General features: G+C 37.2%; 2 protein-coding genes across 2 annotated transcripts in view; both read left to right on the forward strand.

The window, feature by feature from the left end:
* c21h8orf34 (chromosome 21 C8orf34 homolog) overlaps nucleotides 1-17,766 on the forward strand; it is an 86,641-nt gene extending 68,875 nt beyond the window's left edge. Inside the window, exons 12-15 of the mRNA XM_028005678.1 lie at nucleotides 4,419-4,915; nucleotides 8,636-8,732; nucleotides 15,835-15,873; nucleotides 16,680-17,766. Coding sequence (XP_027861479.1) covers nucleotides 4,419-4,915; nucleotides 8,636-8,732; nucleotides 15,835-15,873; nucleotides 16,680-16,687 — 641 coding nt within the window. The 3' untranslated portion in view covers nucleotides 16,688-17,766. The remainder of the gene's footprint in view (nucleotides 1-4,418; nucleotides 4,916-8,635; nucleotides 8,733-15,834; nucleotides 15,874-16,679) is intronic.
* Nucleotides 17,767-20,751: 2,985 nt separating this feature from the next.
* sulf1 (sulfatase 1) overlaps nucleotides 20,752-21,048 on the forward strand; it is an 83,990-nt gene continuing 83,693 nt past the window's right edge. Inside the window, exon 1 of the mRNA XM_028004786.1 lies at nucleotides 20,752-20,766. The gene's annotated coding sequence lies outside the window, so the exon portion shown is untranslated. The remainder of the gene's footprint in view (nucleotides 20,767-21,048) is intronic.

The raw sequence follows: 21,048 nt of genomic DNA on the forward strand, positions 1-21,048 counted from the left end.
CGTCTGGAAGTTCTCTAATTGTACCGAAGTTGAATTATCTTTTCATCGTAAACATTGCAATGTTGGGAAAGTATACTTTGTCTGTTTCTACTAAATTCCGTAGGTGGTGTTTTAATTTATCCAGCAGGCTTCATTCTGCATAGTTGTAGGCCTGGAGGCAAGTATGTCGTTAGTGCTCTTGTTTATTTTCAGAGGAGGGACCCAATAATCCTTGCATGATTTCTGAATGGTTTTATAGCGTGCTGTGGCCATGTACTCTCAGCACGTGCATCTGCTTCTTGATCAAAGGCTTTAATAGATTCGGTCTGTTTGTATTTCTTCTTGTCTCCTTCTCTGTCTTATTTTCCACTTTGCTTTCTTCCTCTGTCTCCTTATTCTGAAATTCAGATCACAACGATGCAAGCTTAATACCAGCTGTATTTTGATGTGTGTATTTTCCCACATCTTTGATCACCAGAAGCTGTCATTTCGCATCAGTTGCTGTAAAAGTAGAACTATGTTTACCATATCAGCAGCAGAGAATCTTAAAAATATGCTGCTTTTATTAGACTGCTCTTTTAATGTTAGGAAGTTTGTAGAGCTGGTTTACAGAAAGATCATGACTCTTGTAACCGTTTATGGAAGGGAGGAAGATTTACGAAACAAAAACATGTGGTGTTATCATTAGAATTGTAAATATTCAGTACAACACATCGGCTTTACGGGAACAGGCAGCTAACGAACATATCCTGTTTACGGTTGAATATAATAATCACATGAGAATTTATTAACACAGTGTAGGCGGTTAGCAACTCAAACTAGAAATTCATACAGAAACTGTTTTTATTTGAACCCTGTAATATTTATTTCAATGTGACACCGGGGTGTCTCCCTGGATTTAGGTTTGGTCTTACGGTCAGTAGCTGTGCAGGCGTGTCAGCTAATTAGAGTGCTGTTTTGAAGCTTAAATTAAATGCAACCAAAAGCTGATGTCATGGTAGGATCTAAACTACCACAAATTTAAACATCCTAAAAATAATTTGACCAAATAAAAAGGGTTATTTGTTACCTTATTTTTAATACAGTTTAAGTTACACAAACACAGGCTTGATGTCATGCAGTTTACATGCAGATTATTGGGCCTATAAGCTACATTGTAAAAGTTTACTTTTGTTCTTCTTTTAATCTTTCAGTTCAGTACGTTTTTATAGTACTGGATCACAAAAAGTTATTTCAATGCATGTTTTTATTTATGTCTGTAAGATCCAATCATACCGTCAGTTTCAGATCCAGTTATATGGATTCAGTCTAATTACAATACTTAAGTTGAATTAAGTTGATCAGATGTCCCATTTACTGAGAATGGAGGTGATGACAGTGAAACTAAACCTTTCCATTTGAACAAAAAATAAAAAATAAAAAAATAGAAGCAGTGGTAAAAAAATTTAAAAACTATATAGAGTTAATAGCAGAAATTACTCAATGGCTGTCTTGGATACATACAGACACATCCTAAACACTGAACCACTTGTTCAGTGTGGTCCATAGCATGTACTCAAGACCACTTGAGTACAAGATATGGAAAAACAACTTCAACAAAGTCCATTAAGATAAATTGCTGTGTCATTGTCTCTGTCCAGAAAACAAAATACAGTAAACACAAAACAACTGAGCCAGGAATACTTTATATGGAAAAGAAAAACAAAGAAAGTTCATAAAGTTAATTGCAGAAATAACAAAGTAAATTATGCTCCACAGGAGCTGAGATGACTAAACGTAAAATCATCGGATCAAAGGTACATTCAATAAAAGTGAAAAACAAGGAAAATTCACATTTTCAGTTCATGGCAGACTGTGGGAAAGAAATAGTCATAGCTAAACATCAAAGCTCTAAGATAGCACTAAGTTCTATGGAAAATTAGATGAAAAATGACATAATTAATGGCAGCAAAAAACTCCTGCAATTATTATATTATCTCTAGGTCACAGTCGCATTCCAAATATGAAAGACAAACGAGAAAAGTTCATAAGATTAAACTCAACCGTATCTCCATAAGGCCTACCTTACACCGAAAGCCCATCTAAAGTTAAAAATGTAAACGTATTGTCAAATAAAAATGTAGATTAACTCTAAAAACTGTGTGGAAAACATCTGTAAACAAAGTTTTCCCCCCCTAAGTTTAATGATGGGTAGCACTGCAGTCATCTTCTACTTTGCATACTAAATGGACATTTGTCAGTGAGCAGCAACATGTGGTTCATATTAGCTTGTGGAAAATGTTGTTTGCATGGGAGCAAAAGCACCATTCACTCAAAAACAAGGAAGTCGAGGTTTATGGAATACTTGTCATGCTTCCTTTTGTTATTTACTCGACGCCACACATACACAGTTTAGGACTCAGTCCTGATGACTCACTTGTGAAATTATTCCTTGCACATGATAACTCCCAGACAGTTTTGTTGAAGACAAGATTGCCAACATTTGTATCAGAATCATAACAAATAAGGAGGGAAAATGAGCCAGATGTTGATCCCACAAGTTGGCAGAATCTGGTCTTTCACAAACAAAAATTGTTTCTAAAACTAGCAGAGAGGCAAACAAATTAGTTGTTGTCATGAAAGGGTAGAAAAACGTCTTGCATTCTGTGCTCACTGCAGCTCAACTTGGGAGGTTTTTTTTTTGTTTTGTTTTTTTTATTACGGGGAACCTGAATTTACCACAGTTGACGAGGTCTAGAAATATTGTCATCCATTAACCAGAAGATGGATGAAAGTAAGCAAGTCTCGCCCTCTTCAATGCTCAGTAAAATTTGTGAATCATCTGTCCAGTGGGACGTAGACCTGCGGTTTTTTAATTTATTTTTTTCCCTTCTGAGTTATGATCAAAAGCAGGACTGACGTTATGATGGAATCTTGGAAGATAATTTGATCAGGGATTTGTACAGAGTATTACAGGCACTGTTACGAAGATCTGCAAACTGAGTCCAAATGTCAGTAAAATTTTTGGAAGAAAGATTTGAAAACAGAAAAAGCGATAAGAATAATCTTTATTAAAGTTCTACATGGGATAAATTATATGTATTAATCCAGCTGGTCATGAATGGGTGGATAAAATAAGCCAAGATGTTGTATCATATAGCACTGATATCTACTTTAAATTAAATGATGTGAATAAATCTGTTATTTATTAGAAATCTGTTTTACATGATTAAATCTTTTAAGCAAATTCATGAATACACATTAGTAGAAGGAAGGAGGTTTTGTGTATTTCTTAAGATAAATTTGTAATCATTAACATTGTTCCACTTCAAATAAAAAAAACTACACAAATAAACCACTGAGATCTCATGATCATCAGGTATTAAGTTAATCTTTTTACTTAGTCTCTAAGAACTGCCTATTAGAAGTGAAAGAAACACAAACTAGAAAACCAATCTTCAATTTTTCTTCATTGAAGTGAGAAATTAGTTATGCAATTGGGGAAAAAAGTCTTGCTTGAATGTTATTCCTGAACAGCTAAGTGGCTGATAAAAGAAAAACATTAATTGTAACAAAATCCACATAGATGAGAAAAACAAACAAATAAATATGCAGTAAATCAGTCCTGGTTCTCACTCAGGCAAACCTTCATCTAATTCTATTCATCTGAGTCTCAGAGCTCAAGTGCCTTGGGGCGCTGGCATCTCAGAGACCAATCATTAGGCCCTCATCAGCCAACCAGTCAGACTTTTAGGAAGCGTATTGCCAAGCTGAGTTGAAAGTCAATCAAAAAAGGGGATTTTTTTTTTCTGCATTCTTTGCACTTCAGAGAGTTTCAAGAATCCAAGTAATCAATCATCTGTTTCCACATTTAAGGTTTCATACCTACCACCATTTTATTGAATGATTTCATGTTTTTTTTTTTTTTATATTTATTATTAAATATTCTTAAATTAATAATGGATTATTTTAAAAATGTATCTGAAACTCTAATGACTCTAATGAATTTAGTTGCTCTCTGACATATTGACACTCAGATCAAGCTCTACAGGACGATGAACATAGAAACATTGACATTTTGAGGTTTCAGTACGCTGTGTGTGGAAAAGGGATTATAGCTAATCAAAAGGTTGGTCAAAGGTATTTGGGGGCGTTTAGAAAAATGCAGTTAAATGACGTTAAAGGTCAGGTTTGTGGTGCTTATACACACACCATAATTATTATAATTAATTATTATTATATTATTATTATAATTATAATTATTATATAATTACAATATTATGTTCTTTGGTATGTTTTTTTTGAAAAAATCTTCAACATAAAACATTTAGTTATTTTTTTCTGTCATCTTGTAGATTTTTTTTTTTCATATATTTTCTTTTGATCACTATTTGTAATATAACATCTTTACTTTATGTTTAAAAAAGAACCTTGAAATTGAGACTCCTTTTATTTTTCAGAGGTTGAGAAAGACCTGGCCAAACTGGCAGAAGTAGGAAAGATGACCAGTCGGAGCACCAACAATCCACATGGAAGTCTACTCCACACCCCACTACGGCACCGAACGCTACCAGACACTCTTCCTCTCACTAGCCTCATCTCCAGGCCTCAGTCTCCAGCCGGTGGCCTCTCAGGCAAGTCCTGTGGTATCGGCCTCCCCTTGCTAAGCCCCAAGCCCACCTCCCTATCCATGTCCATGTCAATGGGCAGGACCCCCAGCAACCCCAGTAGCAGAACTCAAACCCCCAGAACACCCAGCAGACCCCTGACCCCGAACAGCCTATTGACTCGCTCCTCCTTTAACCCCGGCACTCATAAAGAAGTAACATTCCGGAGGTCAAGGAGCCGACCTGTGACACCTACAAGTCAGCCGCCACTTCCTCGACCACTGCTCACCCCTCCGGGATTAAGTACCACAGACAGCCTTGGTGCCAGCCTTCGGGCGTATCTGTCTGAGGTAAGACAGCAGCAGATGAACATTTTGATTTTGAAGCACACTGATATCAATGTTTATCCATATCTTTTACTACAAATGTCCAAGAAACAGGTAATTGTGTTAAGCTGTATGTTGTCCACTCTTTTATAAACATTGAAAAGTCAAGTTAATCGTTTATATATGGAAACAAATGCCAAAGGAATCCCACTGCCTTTACATCATGTCTTTACTTGAATAACCACTGCTGTGGTTTTATACTATAGACAATCTCAAAGTAACGCATAATTGTGAAATGTAAGAAAAACTTACCGTTATGTTTTTTTCACAGGTGTCTTTAAAGGGTGGTATGCATTTGTGTTCAGTCAGTACTTTGTAGAAGTAACTTTTTCTTGATCTAGAAACAGGTTTTGCCTTTTCTTCTTCACAAACATCTCAAACTCAGGAAGCTCAGATAGAGAACATCTCTTAACATATAGCCTTGGCTTTGTGTCAGGCACATTGTCCTACTGGAAGTTGAACCTTTGCCCCAATATTTTGTGGGAAACCTTAAAGTTTCTTCCAGAACTGACCTGTATTTACCTCTATCCATCTTCTTATGAACTTAACCAGCTTTTTGTGTCTGTTGAAGGAAAGTATCCCCACATGCTAATGTTGCCAGCTCCTTGTTTCACTGAAGGGGTTATTTGTTTGATGTGTTGTACAGTTGTCCCTTACTTCCATTTTTTTAAACAATGGATTCAACAGCGTTCTGTGAGATATTGAAAGCTTGAGACATTGATTTATATCCTAATTCTGACTTAGAGCTTCTCCACACCTTCAGTCCTTAAGCTTTTTTCTGCTGTCTTCATGGTTCATGCAGTTCATTACAACATCTGAATTTAGTTTGCAAATTAAATTCAGTGGTGTAGAAATTAGTTGAAGTAGATTTTCTTAAAGGGGTTGTGAGAGTAAAAGAGGGCTAAACACAAATGCACAGCAATGTTTTTTAGACGTTTGTTTCTTTTTTTTAAAAAAAAAAAGGTAATCCCAGTAAAATCTATTGAATTTTCTGTTTGTAACGTGACAAAATGTAGAGAAAAAAAGGGAAAAAAAATTAAACACTTGCACAAAACATTATAAATGTAAATTCTTGTTTGACAGACAGGATAATCCCTGGGTTTCCACAAGAATTTCCTGGAAATAATCATCACAAGACTCCAGAAAGTATAGGCTAGGCAAACAAAATGTCCACAAACAAAAGGACCACAAATTGTTATTTTTGCACTTAGTTTTTGTATATTTTCTTAACCTTTAGACAGAGGCGGTCTAGCTGTTTACTTCTGCCTCTTTAGCAATCCTTGTGTCTGTCTGTTATGAGTAGATCCATGTGTGGACCATAGATACTGAAGGAAAGCACATCTTCTCTAGATAGCAAATAAAATCAGTGTTTAAATTGAACATCGGTTTGTATACATCTGTGTAAAAAAAAGATAAATTTTACACATGCTGTTTAATACACAGGATGCAGCTATTGGTCATGGCTTAAAAATATTTTCTACTTCAAAGCTATGGAACACCAAGAGTGAGAAGCTTGGGAGAATTAACAGAGACGGATTATGACTGAGTTCGTGCACAAGGCAAAAACGTGCACACTCTTCGTGTGGGGTTTCATGTAGAGCCGTGGAGGTCTGTACAGTAGGATGTCATTTCATTGTGGAAAAATGAGCCTGGCATTAAAGAGGTGTTTTCAGAGGGATTTCTTTCTTATTTTCCTTTCATGATCTACTTAACAGGAGCCCTGTTAAATACGAGCTCTTTCTTGAAGGCTTTCCTAATGACGGGCAGGGGTTTTACAGTCCCTTTGTATGCAGTTTGACAGTTACGCCAGTTGACACTTAGTGACATTATCCAAAACATTATTCCAGGGTGCCCAGTCTGTTTTTATTGGGGCCACCTGTTCACGTGTAAGACTAAATCCTTTAGACGAAGGCCTGGTTAGAAACTGAGAAGAGGCTGAAACCCTATACAGTAGGAATGAAAAGCGGTCAGATTTTCTTCTTTAAGTTATTATTAGTGCAAAGCATTTTTTCCCCCTTAAATAAATGAATTTGACAATTTTTTAAAACAAACATCTGGAATAATTTGTTACTCCGGTTTAATACAATTATCCAAAAACCTTACTTTTAGATAATTGGCTTTTCTAAATTTCCCTTAGGTTTGCGTGTGTGTGTGGTTGTTTGTCCTGTGTGTCTCTGTGTTGCCCTATGATGAAGTGGTGACCTGTGCTGCCACTCGCCTAATGATCGCTGAAGATAGATACTATTCCCCCCCAGAAAAAGTGGGTATAAATAATGGGTGGATATTTAAAAATGTATATTTTGATATGTCAGGGTTTGTTTGGTTTTTTTTAAATGCAATGAACACATTTTTCATTACACTTTTTTTTAGTTTCTATTTAGAGATGCCCATGTCATTTACTATTTGGAAGAAGGCTCTTTGTTGCATGAAAATTATTTAGAATCTGAATAGATACTTTTAGGCATAATTCCTCAAGAGCTGCACATTTTCTCGCTTCTTTATAGTAAACCCATTCTACTAAGAGATGTGCAGCTTGCAGGGCTGCAAATAAATGTCATTGATTCAAAAGTTGACACAAGCTCTGCAAATGGAGACAAATCTGACCGGGGCTTACTGTGGCAGAACCGATTAAAGCCACACCTGCAGAGAATGAGCTTAAAAGATTGTAAATACCCTGCTTGGTCCGATTGGTGTCGTTTTCAGCTGCAACATTCAAATAGTAGCGTCAGAATTTGCCAGTGTAAACATGACCACATTAATCCATCCTGTCATCCACCATTGTTTTGGCTGCTTATGGTATAATTTTGTCTCTTTAAAACCACAACACACTCATCTTTGGATGGTTATTTCCACCAGGATGATGCCTCATATCATAAGACCTGGTTTCTATGCTCAGGTGCTACTGATACTGATATCTTGTTAGATTATACCACAGAGAATTACAACAATTCTGAACCAGAAAAGGGAATCAATTGAGTACTAGCAAGGCTTACCTGATACAAAAGTGCATGCTTGTATTGTACTGGCTTATAAAAACGTGAGAAAAGTGTACTGTGACTTGAGGTGGCATAGAAACATTACAGTTTAGGTTTTGTGTTGACAGCAGCAGCACAGACAGAAGATTTTGTAGTTTCCTTAATTAAGTCCTTCAGATTCTGAATACACAAAGCAGCTTCAGACCGTCAAACCACCACCACCACCGTGCTCGGCTGTTTTTATTTTCCTAAACTGCTGTTGGTTTCAAAAACTGATTATTTGGGTTTTTTCTTATAGTTTTTAATGTTCTGTAGACTAACTTGTGCTTTTCACATTGGGGTTCCTCCTTGAATGAAATTTTTGCACAGTCTGTTTCTTATTGATTAACTCTACCCTTTTGTATTCGCTCAGAAAACAGAAGAAAAGAGCATATATACTTTTTTATATTTTTTTACATCACGGTAGCATTGCAGTCTTCACATTAGCTTGTCTTTACATTTTATACTTAACCTCAGCTGTTTCTGAAACTAAGTTTTAGGCCTTACGTTTACATTTTAATGGCTACTTAAGCCATAAATTTGTCTGACCTTAATTATGGCTTTTAACGTGTGGCCTGACAAACTGAGATACTAATAACAGTCTCTCTCCTAGCATCCATATTTTTGTCTTGCATCAATTCTCCAATGTTATGTCCTTTGTCTATTTCAGGATGAGTTTTACCAGCAGCTTCAGGCCATCAGACAGCCCTGGCATGTTCCCAGTGACACAGACAGTGACATCATGGAGCCTCCTGAACAGGATAAAAGTGAGTCACCTACCTTCTTTCTTTTTTTTTTACTTCTCTTTGCATCCAGGTGCTTGTATGATGATCAAGGTTTCTGTTCCAAAAGGAAGCAGTTTTTCACAAGTTTGCTCAGTTTTTGTGTCTCCCTTGTGAATCTGCATCTCACAAATCTGCTCCCATAATGATTTTACCTTCCTGAAGCTCTTTCATTTTTTATCTTGAAATGTGAGGTTTATTTCACCATCTCACTTTACCCCAATAAATTACCACTGCATTAAAGTAGCAAAACAAAATTACCCATTGTAAATTTTTAGCTGGAACATGAGCAGAATATTTTCATATTTCACCGTTGGGGATTCTAACAAGGGATGGAAGGTTTTCATGTGAAATTTCCTGTTTTGGCCTCATTGGTGGCATGTCTGTATCGAGATGTAGTCAATCCACCTGAATGATTGTAGTCGAACATCATAAATCGTTCATAGTAAAGCTCTGGCTGCAGCACAACAAACCCAAATCCATTAGCTTCGACTGAGGTCTGCCCCCTCCTCTGACATTCTGGTTCGTAAATCATACAGATGCATGAGGCCTCATGGTCCAATAGCCAGGGCCTCAACAGAGGGAAACTAAGTACTTCTCAGTTCTTTGTGATCCAACCAGAGCTGTCAGGTTTGTGCTTGTTTTAGCGCTGGTTAATGTTTAGCTAAACATCTCTGATCCTTTGAGATATGGGTAAGAATTTACAGCCTGGACCCTCTCTCAATGAAAAATGATATATTTCATCATTATTTAAGGTCTTGCTCCAGAGCTTATTTCTGGAAGAGAACAGATTTATTTGAGCAAACAAAAAACACATGGAGAGGAATGTTTTAGAGCCTTAGTGCTGAGACTGACAGTGCAACACCTGCCCAAGTAGGGGATCTAAAGCAAAGACCTTAATGACTTTGAAGCCAGATGGGTTTTCTTCTTAATTGCTAAACAATTACATATGATACTTCTACAAGTCAAAAATATTGTAACTATGTTAATTATGCCATCAAACACTTCGAGCCTACAGTGCCTTGCCAAAGTATTTCCACCCCTTGAAGTTTTTCACATTTTTTCACCTAAAAGCCACACATTTCAGTGTATTTACTAGGATTTTATGCAATTCACCAACAAAAATAATGCATAGCATGTGACTCTACCAGCCATAAGAAGTATAATAAAGTTTGATGTTGCTATTGGCCTTCATTTACAGCAATCTGACAAGAAAATTGGTAGAGATTCAAGGAGAAGCATTTACCAAATGCCTTAGGCCGGGAGTCGAACACGTGGATGGTTGCATTGAAGACTAACTCCTTAATGCCTAAATTTACATAGAAAACTAATCAAGATTTTGTTTTCAAGCAGAAACTGAATTCAGTAGAAATTGTTCACTTGACTGTAGCCCATATCATAGGTACAAACTTTGGGTGTTGGCAACATCAAGAATAATTTTGCATATAGCAGCTGTACTATTTTAAATATTTCAGTGTTGGGTATGCAGATTATTGTTATTGATGTTGGTATCATTGAAATAATAAAGTGTTTTGAATAAGTTTTCATACTGCAATGCAGTGCACCCCTGGTATTTCCAGGTGTAATGGACCACATCTGCACAGGAGCAGCTAAAATCTACAAATATTTGAGACCTCAAACACTTTTAACTGCCTATTTAGTATACATTGATAATGTCTACAGTTTGCCTTATTTCCACTTTTGGGAAATAAGGCAATCCAGGTATGCAATCCAGGAATGCATACCATTCCTGGATTGGCTGTTTTTCAAAAGCCAGCCAATAGCATGTCGAGTAGCATTGCACCAAAGTATTTCAGGTTCCCAGGCTGCATTCTTTTTCAAATATTTCAGATATCCTCTATTCAAAAATCTGTGAATTTCTGTGGATTTTTGGAGTTATGCTCCACAGAAAAATCCACAAATACTGAACAGCAAATATCCGGGGCTCCATTGTATTGCAACCAGATATAGTTCCTGTGCTGACTCATCAACAAATTCTCCCACCTAAGCTGTGCATCTCTCCAGCTTCTCCAGATTTACCATTAGCCTCTTGGCTGCCTCTCTGGATAATAAGCCTGTCGGCTTAGGAGGACGGTCATGTCTTGGTAGGTTTTGCAGATGTCCTAAACTCTTTCCATTTTCAGATGATGGATTGAACAGTACCCTGTGAGATCTTCAAAGCTTGAGATATTGCTTCATAACCTAATTCTAATTTAAATGTCTCCACATGTTTAGTTTCGTCTTTCTCCTGCAGTCTTCATGATGCCATTTGTGACGCGCCACAGTAAAACCAGGAAATGGAGAAAAAAGCCAAAATGGAGAAAAAAAACATTGTTGGACTATTAGTATTTTACTTTGTGTAAAGATGACTCTGCTTTCTTTGTGTTTCAACAATACCTACATATCAGGAAACCCCCTTTTCCACAGATGTTGAAAAACTACTTTAGTTCATATTAAAGTGTTAAACTTAAGTATCGTTTGTACTTCTATTTTCTAGAGGATATAAACATGGGATTCACTCTCTAGAGTCAAATGTGCAGCTTCATGCTGTGACCTGAAGGCAAGAGATAAAAACATCATTTTCCAAGAAAGTTGTAATTGTTGTTTTTCCGGGAAGTATACTAGTCGAAGTCATGAAGAAAGCACTCATGTTTAAATTGCAGCTTAGAAGGTTTTAAAATGGTAAGATTTGTGTTTAAATGAAGCTTGTTTATCTGAACTGTTTCTTTGTGTGAGGGAAACTCCCAGCTGATTAACATTCTAGGCTCCATTGTCTGTTCACAAGCTCTTGTCATTGGCTTTGGCTAATAAGATGAAAGACTGAAAGAAATGCATGGTTAATTTGCACAGCCAAGACATCACCCGACCCCACATTGAAAAAAGAGACCCTAGCTCAGCTGTATTTATAGGTCCATGGCAAATTCTCATCTATATTTGGCCAAGAGCCAGTGCAGATAACTTGTTCTGTTGTGGTAAATGCTACAACATGCTATTTTGTTGATTTTGCCAACATATCATCTTCATTTTTTTCTTATTTCTGTTTTACATTATTAGAAGGCTTAGTATCAACATGTTCTGAATGTCAATGGATGCTGCACTACTAGTATCTTGTATGCTGCAATGCAAAGCATTATATTCCTTCCAAATCACAAGTTCACACTACTTTTTGTATCTGTTGCATAACATCTCTACAAAATACAAAACAGTTTGTGGTTGTAATGTGACAAAGTTTGAAAAAGTACTTTGGTGAGGTGCTGTATCCCAGCTCTAAAGTGGAAAATCTTTGTTATAAATTTTCACAGTACTTGGGGTTAGTCAAAACATTTATCTTTTTCACATTTGCCATTTAATTCATTCCGTATTTACTTTTTTCTCAAGCGAAAATTACAACCAGTGTAAATTTCAAAACCAACCTTTACAGTCATCTAACATGCTTGTCAGCACCTCTTGTCCTGGACCAGTGTTCTGCATCGGTGCTTGGACTTTTTTTTAAGCCATTAGCCAGACCACAATCTCCACATTTACGTTGTCTCATGACTTCGGTTTGTTAATGAATGAGTCCAAAAAATGATGTATGCATGAAATAAGAATTGTCCTTGAATTAAATGTAACTATGCTTTTACAGTAAACAAAGATCAGTTACTCAAACTGAAAATTGACTGCATGTGGGACTCGCAAGGACAGCTTTCACTGACGTTATGACACAAGAATTCTAGCCAAAGGAAAGATCAAGCAGGCAAGTGGTTGTCACATGGAAATATAACCCCTCTGACAAGTTTCTCTGGAGGGTGGTTGTTTTGCCAAATGCGTATCTTGCACAATAAATGGATAGGTTTTCCTAATAGCCTGTGGGGGCCTGCTCTGAGCCCTTGGCAGAGCAGAAGTGGCACATTGAGAAAGGATATTAAGCACATATTGAATTAGATGTGGCTCAGAAAGTCAGAGAGAGAAACCCAGCAGCCACAAGTCGTGACAAAGCACCTTATGGCGTGAGAGAAGCCCCGTAGAACTGTGCTCTCAAATCTGGTTTGTATGTCTTTGTGTGAGTGCATGAGAAGGATGTTATTAGTCAGGGGAAAACAAGAAAATCATCTTCAGAGGACACATTCAACCCTTTAATCAGATTCTGTAGTGTTTTCCAGAGCAAGTTTTATGCTTCAATGGGTTGTGACACCCGTAGCTGAAAGCTTTATATTCAGTCGTCTGTGTTGGATTCATTACTCCCAACTGTTAGTTGGTCAGACTTTCTTGTAATCTTTTAAGGTGATGACAATGTAAAGATAAAAGGCATTTTATATTGTTGAGGAAAATGTTTCATTCTGATGCTGCTATGCTGGTCATTTCTTCTGTGGGACTCATTGCATATCCTTTAGGGCAGCATCAGACAAGGCAACCCCGTTCTGTCCATCAGTTGATAACAGATATTCTGTATAGCTTCTGCTTTGCATTTTCTTTTCATGCCAATATTGTAAGGTCAGATGATTGATATGGTAATTTGTGACTGGTGTTTCTTTCCCTCTTTAAAATAAAATATACTAAATCACATAAAAAATAAGATCCATAACTAGGACACAGGAGGATATATCATAGTTTCATATGATGCATAAAACTATACATGAGATAAAATCATGTATGGATGTAAGCTTTGAATTTAAAGCTGTTGAGCTTTTGAACTCAAAAACTAAAACAGCTTTTGAGTTGTTTCTGCAATTCAAAGCTGCAAAAACGTAGTAGCTTTTGAGTATTAAAAATAATGCTAAGGAACAAAGATAAAAAATTAAGTCTTCCGTTGTGTTTGGAATTACTTCCAGATACTGAATATCAATATCCTATAGCAACAATGAAACAAACAACTGTTTGATTGGTTTATTTTAGAAAGAGATGAAAATATTTGTCTTTCCTTATGCCATTTTCTCAGTGAAATATCACTTCACATCATAAGTGCGTTTAAACCTTCCACATAGAATCCCTGCTGACGTGTCCAAATTGAGACCTCCGTAGTTGTGGAAAATCCAAAGTTATTTCCTGTTATTCTACAAACTTCCACAATGTTCTAATCGCATATCCCACATTACACATGAAGGTTGCTCATTTTTTCTCACTAGCTGTGTGTGAAACCGGCTATTTCCTGCACATCCGTAAAAATACCTTAGACGACACGCAGTGAAAATATTTGTTTTGTTCATTTTTATTGGCCTCTTGAGATCCTGCAGAGTCTTCATTATTTATTGCATTCACAAGTGGTTTGTGTTACTTCATTTGCCTGTTATCAGAAACAGGTTTGCTGGACATGTAGCAGTGTTGGTTGCTTGAGGTTAAACAAGTCCTCGAGAGAAACACACACAATCTCTGCTCTGGATAACCTAATTGCATATTTGTTAAGCCTAAATTCTTGGCAACAAATTACAGATGTGTGTGCTTCTGCCAATTTTAATTCTCTATTTTTTTTTAGCTTCCCCTTCACACTGACACTGTGTTGTGACATTAAAAATCCACCAGGAAGGAGATGATCTCTGCAGGTCTTTTGAGGTGCATTAAGAACAGTTTGAATTCACTGTAATTCAATAAAAATCTGTATTTGTCCCCAGTATAGCATGATAGTTCCTGACAATTTTAAGTATAAACTAAAACTTCTACGGCGAAATGGTGATGATGGTACCTGCATATAATGGTCCTGGGTGCTACTTAGAGAAAACTGGTAGCTGGAGTGACTGTTTGTTGGTGACATTTACCCCACATGCACCAGATTAATCATCTGAAGGTTTTAAGAAGGATCTGATTTTTTCAAAGGGCGCAGCCTGGTCCTGTTCACTCTGCACTGGCAACTCTTCAAGTGGCTAATTATAGCCTTCTAGGCACCACAACTACTGTAGTAGCATATCTCCAAACAGTTGAAATGAACAATCATGATCCCCATAACAGTAAATACCTTGGAAGTGAGTGTATGCTGGTTAACTGAAGGAAGTCATCTTCTTTATAAATACTCAAAATCAATCTCGACTTTAATTTCAGGATGGGGAGAAAGGTAAAATTTTTTCCACACACTGGTTTTCTCAGAAAATCACGACATGACGTCATTAGTGCGCTGAAACAGAATCGCAGCAGATTTATCCAAAGTAAAAGCTGCATCTTTGTGAAAAGTTCTGAACTTGGGAGCATCAACACCCGATGATCTTGCCAATCAACTAAAATTACCAATCCACGTTCCACATGACAGTAACTACAATGCAATGATTAGACTTCTTACAGTACATAGAGATCTGTATGCTCTTGACTATCACTGGTAAGGTGTTCTCAGCGGAGGCTAAGGGATTACACATTGAGAAAGTGTGCACTGTTGAAATGCCATTGTATTTGTTGCATTCTCAAAGAAAACTAAAGTGTAAATAAGCACAAACAGCAGCTTGCAGATTTATAATAGTTGTTTTGCAGAGTTAAAAAACACACTTTTTGTGTCCATGTTGCTTTTATAGAGAGATCATTTCAAAAGAAACCCCTCATCTGCATGCTCTCATGCTATTGAGAAACAATGGGAGTGCATACCTTTCCACATCAATGCTGAAACTGATGGTTGAGGGGCAAAATAAATCCTTCCATATTTACAAGGAGTTTCTATAGCTGGTGAGGAAAGGAGTTGGTGCAAATGTATTGCTTGTGGAAGTAGCGTTGTGATAGGATGGACAGATAAGAAGTAAAAATATAAATAAAAAAACAAGATTTTGGCCAGTATCAAGATATGAGTACCATCATGCTTGCCGTCACATAGGAATTTATCCAACATTTAAATTGTCATGGAGGTTCTGAGGACACTGAAGCAGTGTTAATGTGGTGTAAAGAGGGTTTTATAATTGGCAGGAGGACACTCATGCTATCCTTAAACAATTATTTTGTGTGGGAAAAAAAAATATTGAAAGGTACAGCTAAAGCAAACGAGTCATTTAATTCTTTCTGTTAAGGTTGTATGACTTTTCTCGCATTTCTCTCACAAGAGCAACACATTTTTTTTCTTCACAGTTTTAGCTATTCCTAAGCATAAATGAACTCTGGTGACTCCGATGTGTATCTTTTTTTTTTTCTTCCCCCATAGGTAGTTCACGGGATACCAACAAAAGATCCGTGTTTTCAGGTAAGAATTTTTGTTGTTGATTGAGGAACTACAGCCTAAAATCTGAAGAGTCACTCTCACGTCTAAAAGTGTGTAATTTGAACTACAAAAAGACAACCAGTACTTAATATAAGCTACCGTCTTAAAATGAGAGCCTCTGCATCTTTACATGACCTCATTTGTAGAGCCACATGCTATCCAAATAACTGCCGATGGTTGACTTGCCATCCTCCACCTTCGTTTATGGCCCAGTGGAATACCGTTACAGGCTAAATGGAGGACACAGAAGCTCTCAAGCCCGATTGGCCGAGGCCGCCTGTGTGTGGAGCCGGGAACAATGATGCTCAGTTCCATTAAGTCACTTTGGTTCTGAGTTTACACGCGACAGACAGCGTCGACTCCTAGCATCAACATTTGGGAGAAGGAGAAAGTCTGTCTGGTTTGAGGTTGTCTGTGGCTCCCCTTCTTGTGGCTTCAGAGGTGCCCACAGTTCCCAGTGTGAGTGTGCCAGTCTGGAGAGAGATCAGAGAGCTGGCTGCTGCTGTTTTGCTGCTGCTGCTGCTGCTCCTTGGATATCAGAGACGCCAGAAGATTGCCACAGCAACCAAACGCAAAGCTCAGTGCAGTCCCAGAACTCTCCCATATTGTAAAATCTGGAGACTGGAATCTCCTCTGAAGTGCCTTGTTTTCCACCTCACATTTTTCTATTCAAATATTAAATACCTCTTTTATGATAATTACCTCAGTTTCTTATTACTAATGGTGACTAAATGTGGCTCATTCAAGTTTCCAGGAAAGTGATGTTTTTCTCTTTTGTTTTTCTACAGGCCTATAGTGATGAAAACCAGAAGACTTGATCCAATCAAACAGTTATGCAAAACACTGGATATTTTGAATAACAGTTCAAAGATAATTATTTTTGTAAAGCATATGAATGAATATAACAAAAAAGATTGTATACTTTTTTCACCCTGTTTCATAAACATTGTACTGTAACTGAATGATCAACAAAGAAAATCTTACTTGAAACTAAGAGAAATGCTGTTTATTTTTGTTTGCATTGAAGCATGATATTGAACTTGTGTATAGAGACCAGTAACAAGAAGCATTTCGTTCCTAAAGGACTCCTTTTCTAGACCTAGTGCAGATTTACACTATCAGGACAGCACACCCATTTAATGAACGTGTTTATCGACATGGACTGTTAAAAGAATTTGTGCTTTTCAGATAGAAAAAAAAACAAGTTGTTGAATGGAATACATGGAATGCTGTTAAATTAATTAAACTGTTTTAGTTCACTTTTGTTTTTGTCCCTAATACTTTGTTTTTCCTACATTCCATTTTCCTATAATTTCCACTTCTGTTTAAAATAGGTTTAAAAAACGTGCGGCTGTTTTAAACAACCTGTATTTAACTGAATAAGGTATGAAGGGGACTTACCATAATTTCTGGACAAGCGCACCTGAAAATAGGGCGCACCCACTAACTACAACAAAGAGAATAAAGTTTTACCTGTAGTGGTTGCACTTGTCTGGAAGCTACAGATGTTGGAGTTACAACATCAGATAACATAAGAATTTTTATTTTAATGAAATGTTTACACCAATACGTGCCGTAAATGCGTTTCATGCCTGTAACTATGTTTTCAGAGTATATTACCAACTTCTTATCACATCACATGGAGGAATTTTTCCAGTTTTCAAAACTTTGGCTGAAGTTCCATTTGTAATTCCAATTTTCTGTAAAGCAATATATTATGGTTTCATCCTATAGATTCACATCAAAACAGCCATGAGAAGAAGTCTGTCCAAGGTAAAGGTCCAAAATGACATGACAATAGTTGTTGAAATTTTATTCTCTCTGCTTGTTTAGAAGACGTGACAGTATTTATTAAACAAAATCCATCAAATGTAATTATTTGACAGTGTGGTCTTTTTGTGACACTTTTGAGGACAGATATGCTGGAATATTTATACAGGAGTATTAATGAGGTAGACTTTTTTTAAAGTAGAAAAAACATATTTTAATGGCAAAACCACCTTCAAATACAAATTTGTCAGTATATATGAATATTCAACTTTGTTTTGCTTGAAATATTTACTTTTTCCAAGGACCAGAGGACCATATTTTTAACTCTCTTAGTACTTCCAAAAAGCATTAGGAAATGATATCTTTTATAGCTTCTTTGTTTTTGCAGGGCTAGGGCTATGGAGAAGGTTGAGGAATTAGGTTTTCATATCAAGTCCAACTGAATGTCATTAAAGAAATTAAAAAAATAAATAAGTGTTTTTACAGTGTTTTCTGAATTAGGTTGTTTTATTATTTTGTAATATGCTAACATTATGCCATAATGCAGCCATCTTCCCTTTATTGATCTGCACCAACTTCTTCATTGAGGAAGCAATACCCACCAGCCTTGACAAAGTAAGCAGTCACTTGGACAATTAAGAGACCTATGCCACAATTGTGTAAACTGATTTTAGCTCTGCATTTATTTATGTCAGTCTCTAGAGTTACAGAGAGATTAGTCCTACTTGTTCTGAAAACTACTGGATTCTGACGACCTTACTGGAGTCCCTCACATGACTGCCACCACACTCGGTAAACATGACCTCACCTGTTTGGAGAACACCATTAGGATCATGGAACGGTGCAGCATCTGGAATGCAAGCCAGGCAGGCAGAAGTCAAGGGCAGCTCAAAAAGTAGACAGTTCCCACTGAGAAAAACAGTTTTGTTTTGGTGCATGCTATTAGTCACATGATTAATTGACAATGACTCTGGTTTGATTTAATGCTTTTGTGACATAATGTCATAAAATTATGAAAAAAAAAAAAAAACGTTTTCAGTTTTTGACTATCCATTTGGATGTACTGTTCTTCACGCAACAAAGAGGTTATTTTGTTTTTCTCTGAACAATTGTGGCCTCTCTGAAGACTTGCACTTCTCTTACATACCAGATTTACATTGTTTTTTGCTGGAAATAATTACATTCCTAAAGTTACTCCTACTTCTGAATACATCTGAAGACTGCCAGCACAAACAGCAACGAACTGCACACGCAACCTTTTGGAAGACTTGGGGTAATCATTAAGAGTAATTATGTTCCTGTTAATTATTGTTTAATTATACACATTTAATCACTGCTTTCTGTTTAGTTTCACAGGCTCCAAACAGGACTGGATTTTTTTCCTCCTCCTTTCAGACCAGACTATTTTGAATATACAGTAAACATGTACACCAAAGTTGTTTACTTGGTTTTATCGTAGCATGGTTCTTGCTCCATCCATTTCTTTGTTTTTCGCCGAGGTGCTGACAGAGAATGAGAAATGGGTTCTGTCCATGACTGCAGTGCTCCTGTGTGTTTGCCTGGGCATGTGTCTGTTAAACTGTGGTTGTCTGAGGGTTACGCAGGCGACGTCAGCTCCAGAGACACACAAACACATCACGGGCATGGTCTGATTCCTACATTAAAAACTTACTGACACATGTGGTGAAATTTCCCTTGCTTTTTTTTTTTCAGTGTCCCTCGGGATGTGGTCAACAGACTCTTCAGATCTCGAGTCCTATTTTACTATGTGTGACTCCTCCTAAGCATGTGTGAGAAGACTGATCACTTAAAACCTCATCCAGTTAAACATGCTATGTAGACTAATGTTCCATGCAAATGAGCACATAGTCTTCTCATTAAAAAGGGGATGTGGTCTGAAGATATGTGGAGGAATTTCAGGACATGGCATAACTTAGCTGCTGCGGTGCCTTGATATAATCTTTATAACACCATAAACTATATTTTCCTCCCATAAAATTGAAATGTCTCCCGTTGCTTAATTCAGTTTTCAACATTGCTATGTCTCTGAAAGGCGTTAGGAATGGTTGCCATCTGCTGTTGTCCTGCAGATCACCAGTATGTTAACTCTGCCTTACAATCAATATTTTCTTTAAGATCGTATATCTCCGCCAGTCTTCCATTTGTGTTAGCTAAATATGAAGACTTTAGAGATCTAGAGGAAGACATGTCAATTTGAAATATGAAGACTTCACTTATTGCCTCAGATGTCACCCAAAGGCAGCAATCTGATGCCCTTTCTTTGGTTTTTGTTTCTTACACGTGTGCCCAATTATTTTTCAAGAAATAGCGGGAACAGCAAATAATTCACTAAATTATCACAGGAAGGATTGCTAGCTTCGGACTGCTAATATATCATCACTTATTTGCAGCTGACTGATACTAGTTACACATGTCTTGCTAGAAACTGAGAGATTAAGTTTTGTTTCTTTAAAAGCATCTCTCTGGAGAAATCCTCCGTTTATGAGCAGGCTTAATACACAGGGCCATTGGGAGCCACAGTAAGGGCCACCCATGAAGGAGGTCATGCATCTCTATTACTAACTGGGAGAGCTGGACCACCATCAATGGTCATCAGACTGACCCAGGTTGATTTACAGCTGAACAGACTGGAATTTATCTGAACACAAAGCACAAATAAATTTATGTTGGAATAAAGGTTCACTTTGAGGGAAATGTCAATTTGATTTTTTTTTCCAAATGTATTTATTTATATTCTTGCTTAAAATAATGGACCATACTGAGAAATCTGTGTGTGGACTAGTAGAAGGATTGCTGGCTGCAAATCCCCACTTTAAATTCTCCTTAAGAAAACACAATTCAGATTGAATGATGCCCTTTTCAAACAGCATATTGCAGATGACTAGTTCTGCACACCAGAAGCTCATTAGGCTACAGTAGGGATACAGGCCACACCTTATCCCCTGTCCCTAGCTACTTAAATGAGACATCATCTAATCTGCCTGTTTAGCTATTTTCACTGCTGGTAGCACTTTAAGCTGGAAACCTTGCCTGATGCCACGTTTACAGACGTGGAACTCCTCCCCAGCTCCTCTACTCTCCCAGGTGATCCACATTTGACATAAAGCATGTCAGACACTTAACACACAAACAATATTTCCTCCTCATATATTGTTTTGACCTGGCTTTAGTGTTTGTTTGCTTAAGACACTCCTACCAAATAAGAGTCTCAAACAATGGACCTTACCACAGGGGCCGCTTTTCATTGGTTGATGCCCATTCTACGTGGTCACGAGCGTGGCCGTCTCACAAACACACTTAGCTTCCCGTTAGCTAAGTACAGCATAATGGCAGTACTGATACAACTTCTACACCTTGACGCCTGTC

The sequence above is a fragment of the Xiphophorus couchianus genome, chromosome 21 (genome assembly GCF_001444195.1).
Source record: "Xiphophorus couchianus chromosome 21, X_couchianus-1.0, whole genome shotgun sequence".
In the NCBI taxonomy this organism is placed as follows: Eukaryota; Metazoa; Chordata; class Actinopteri; order Cyprinodontiformes; family Poeciliidae; genus Xiphophorus; species Xiphophorus couchianus.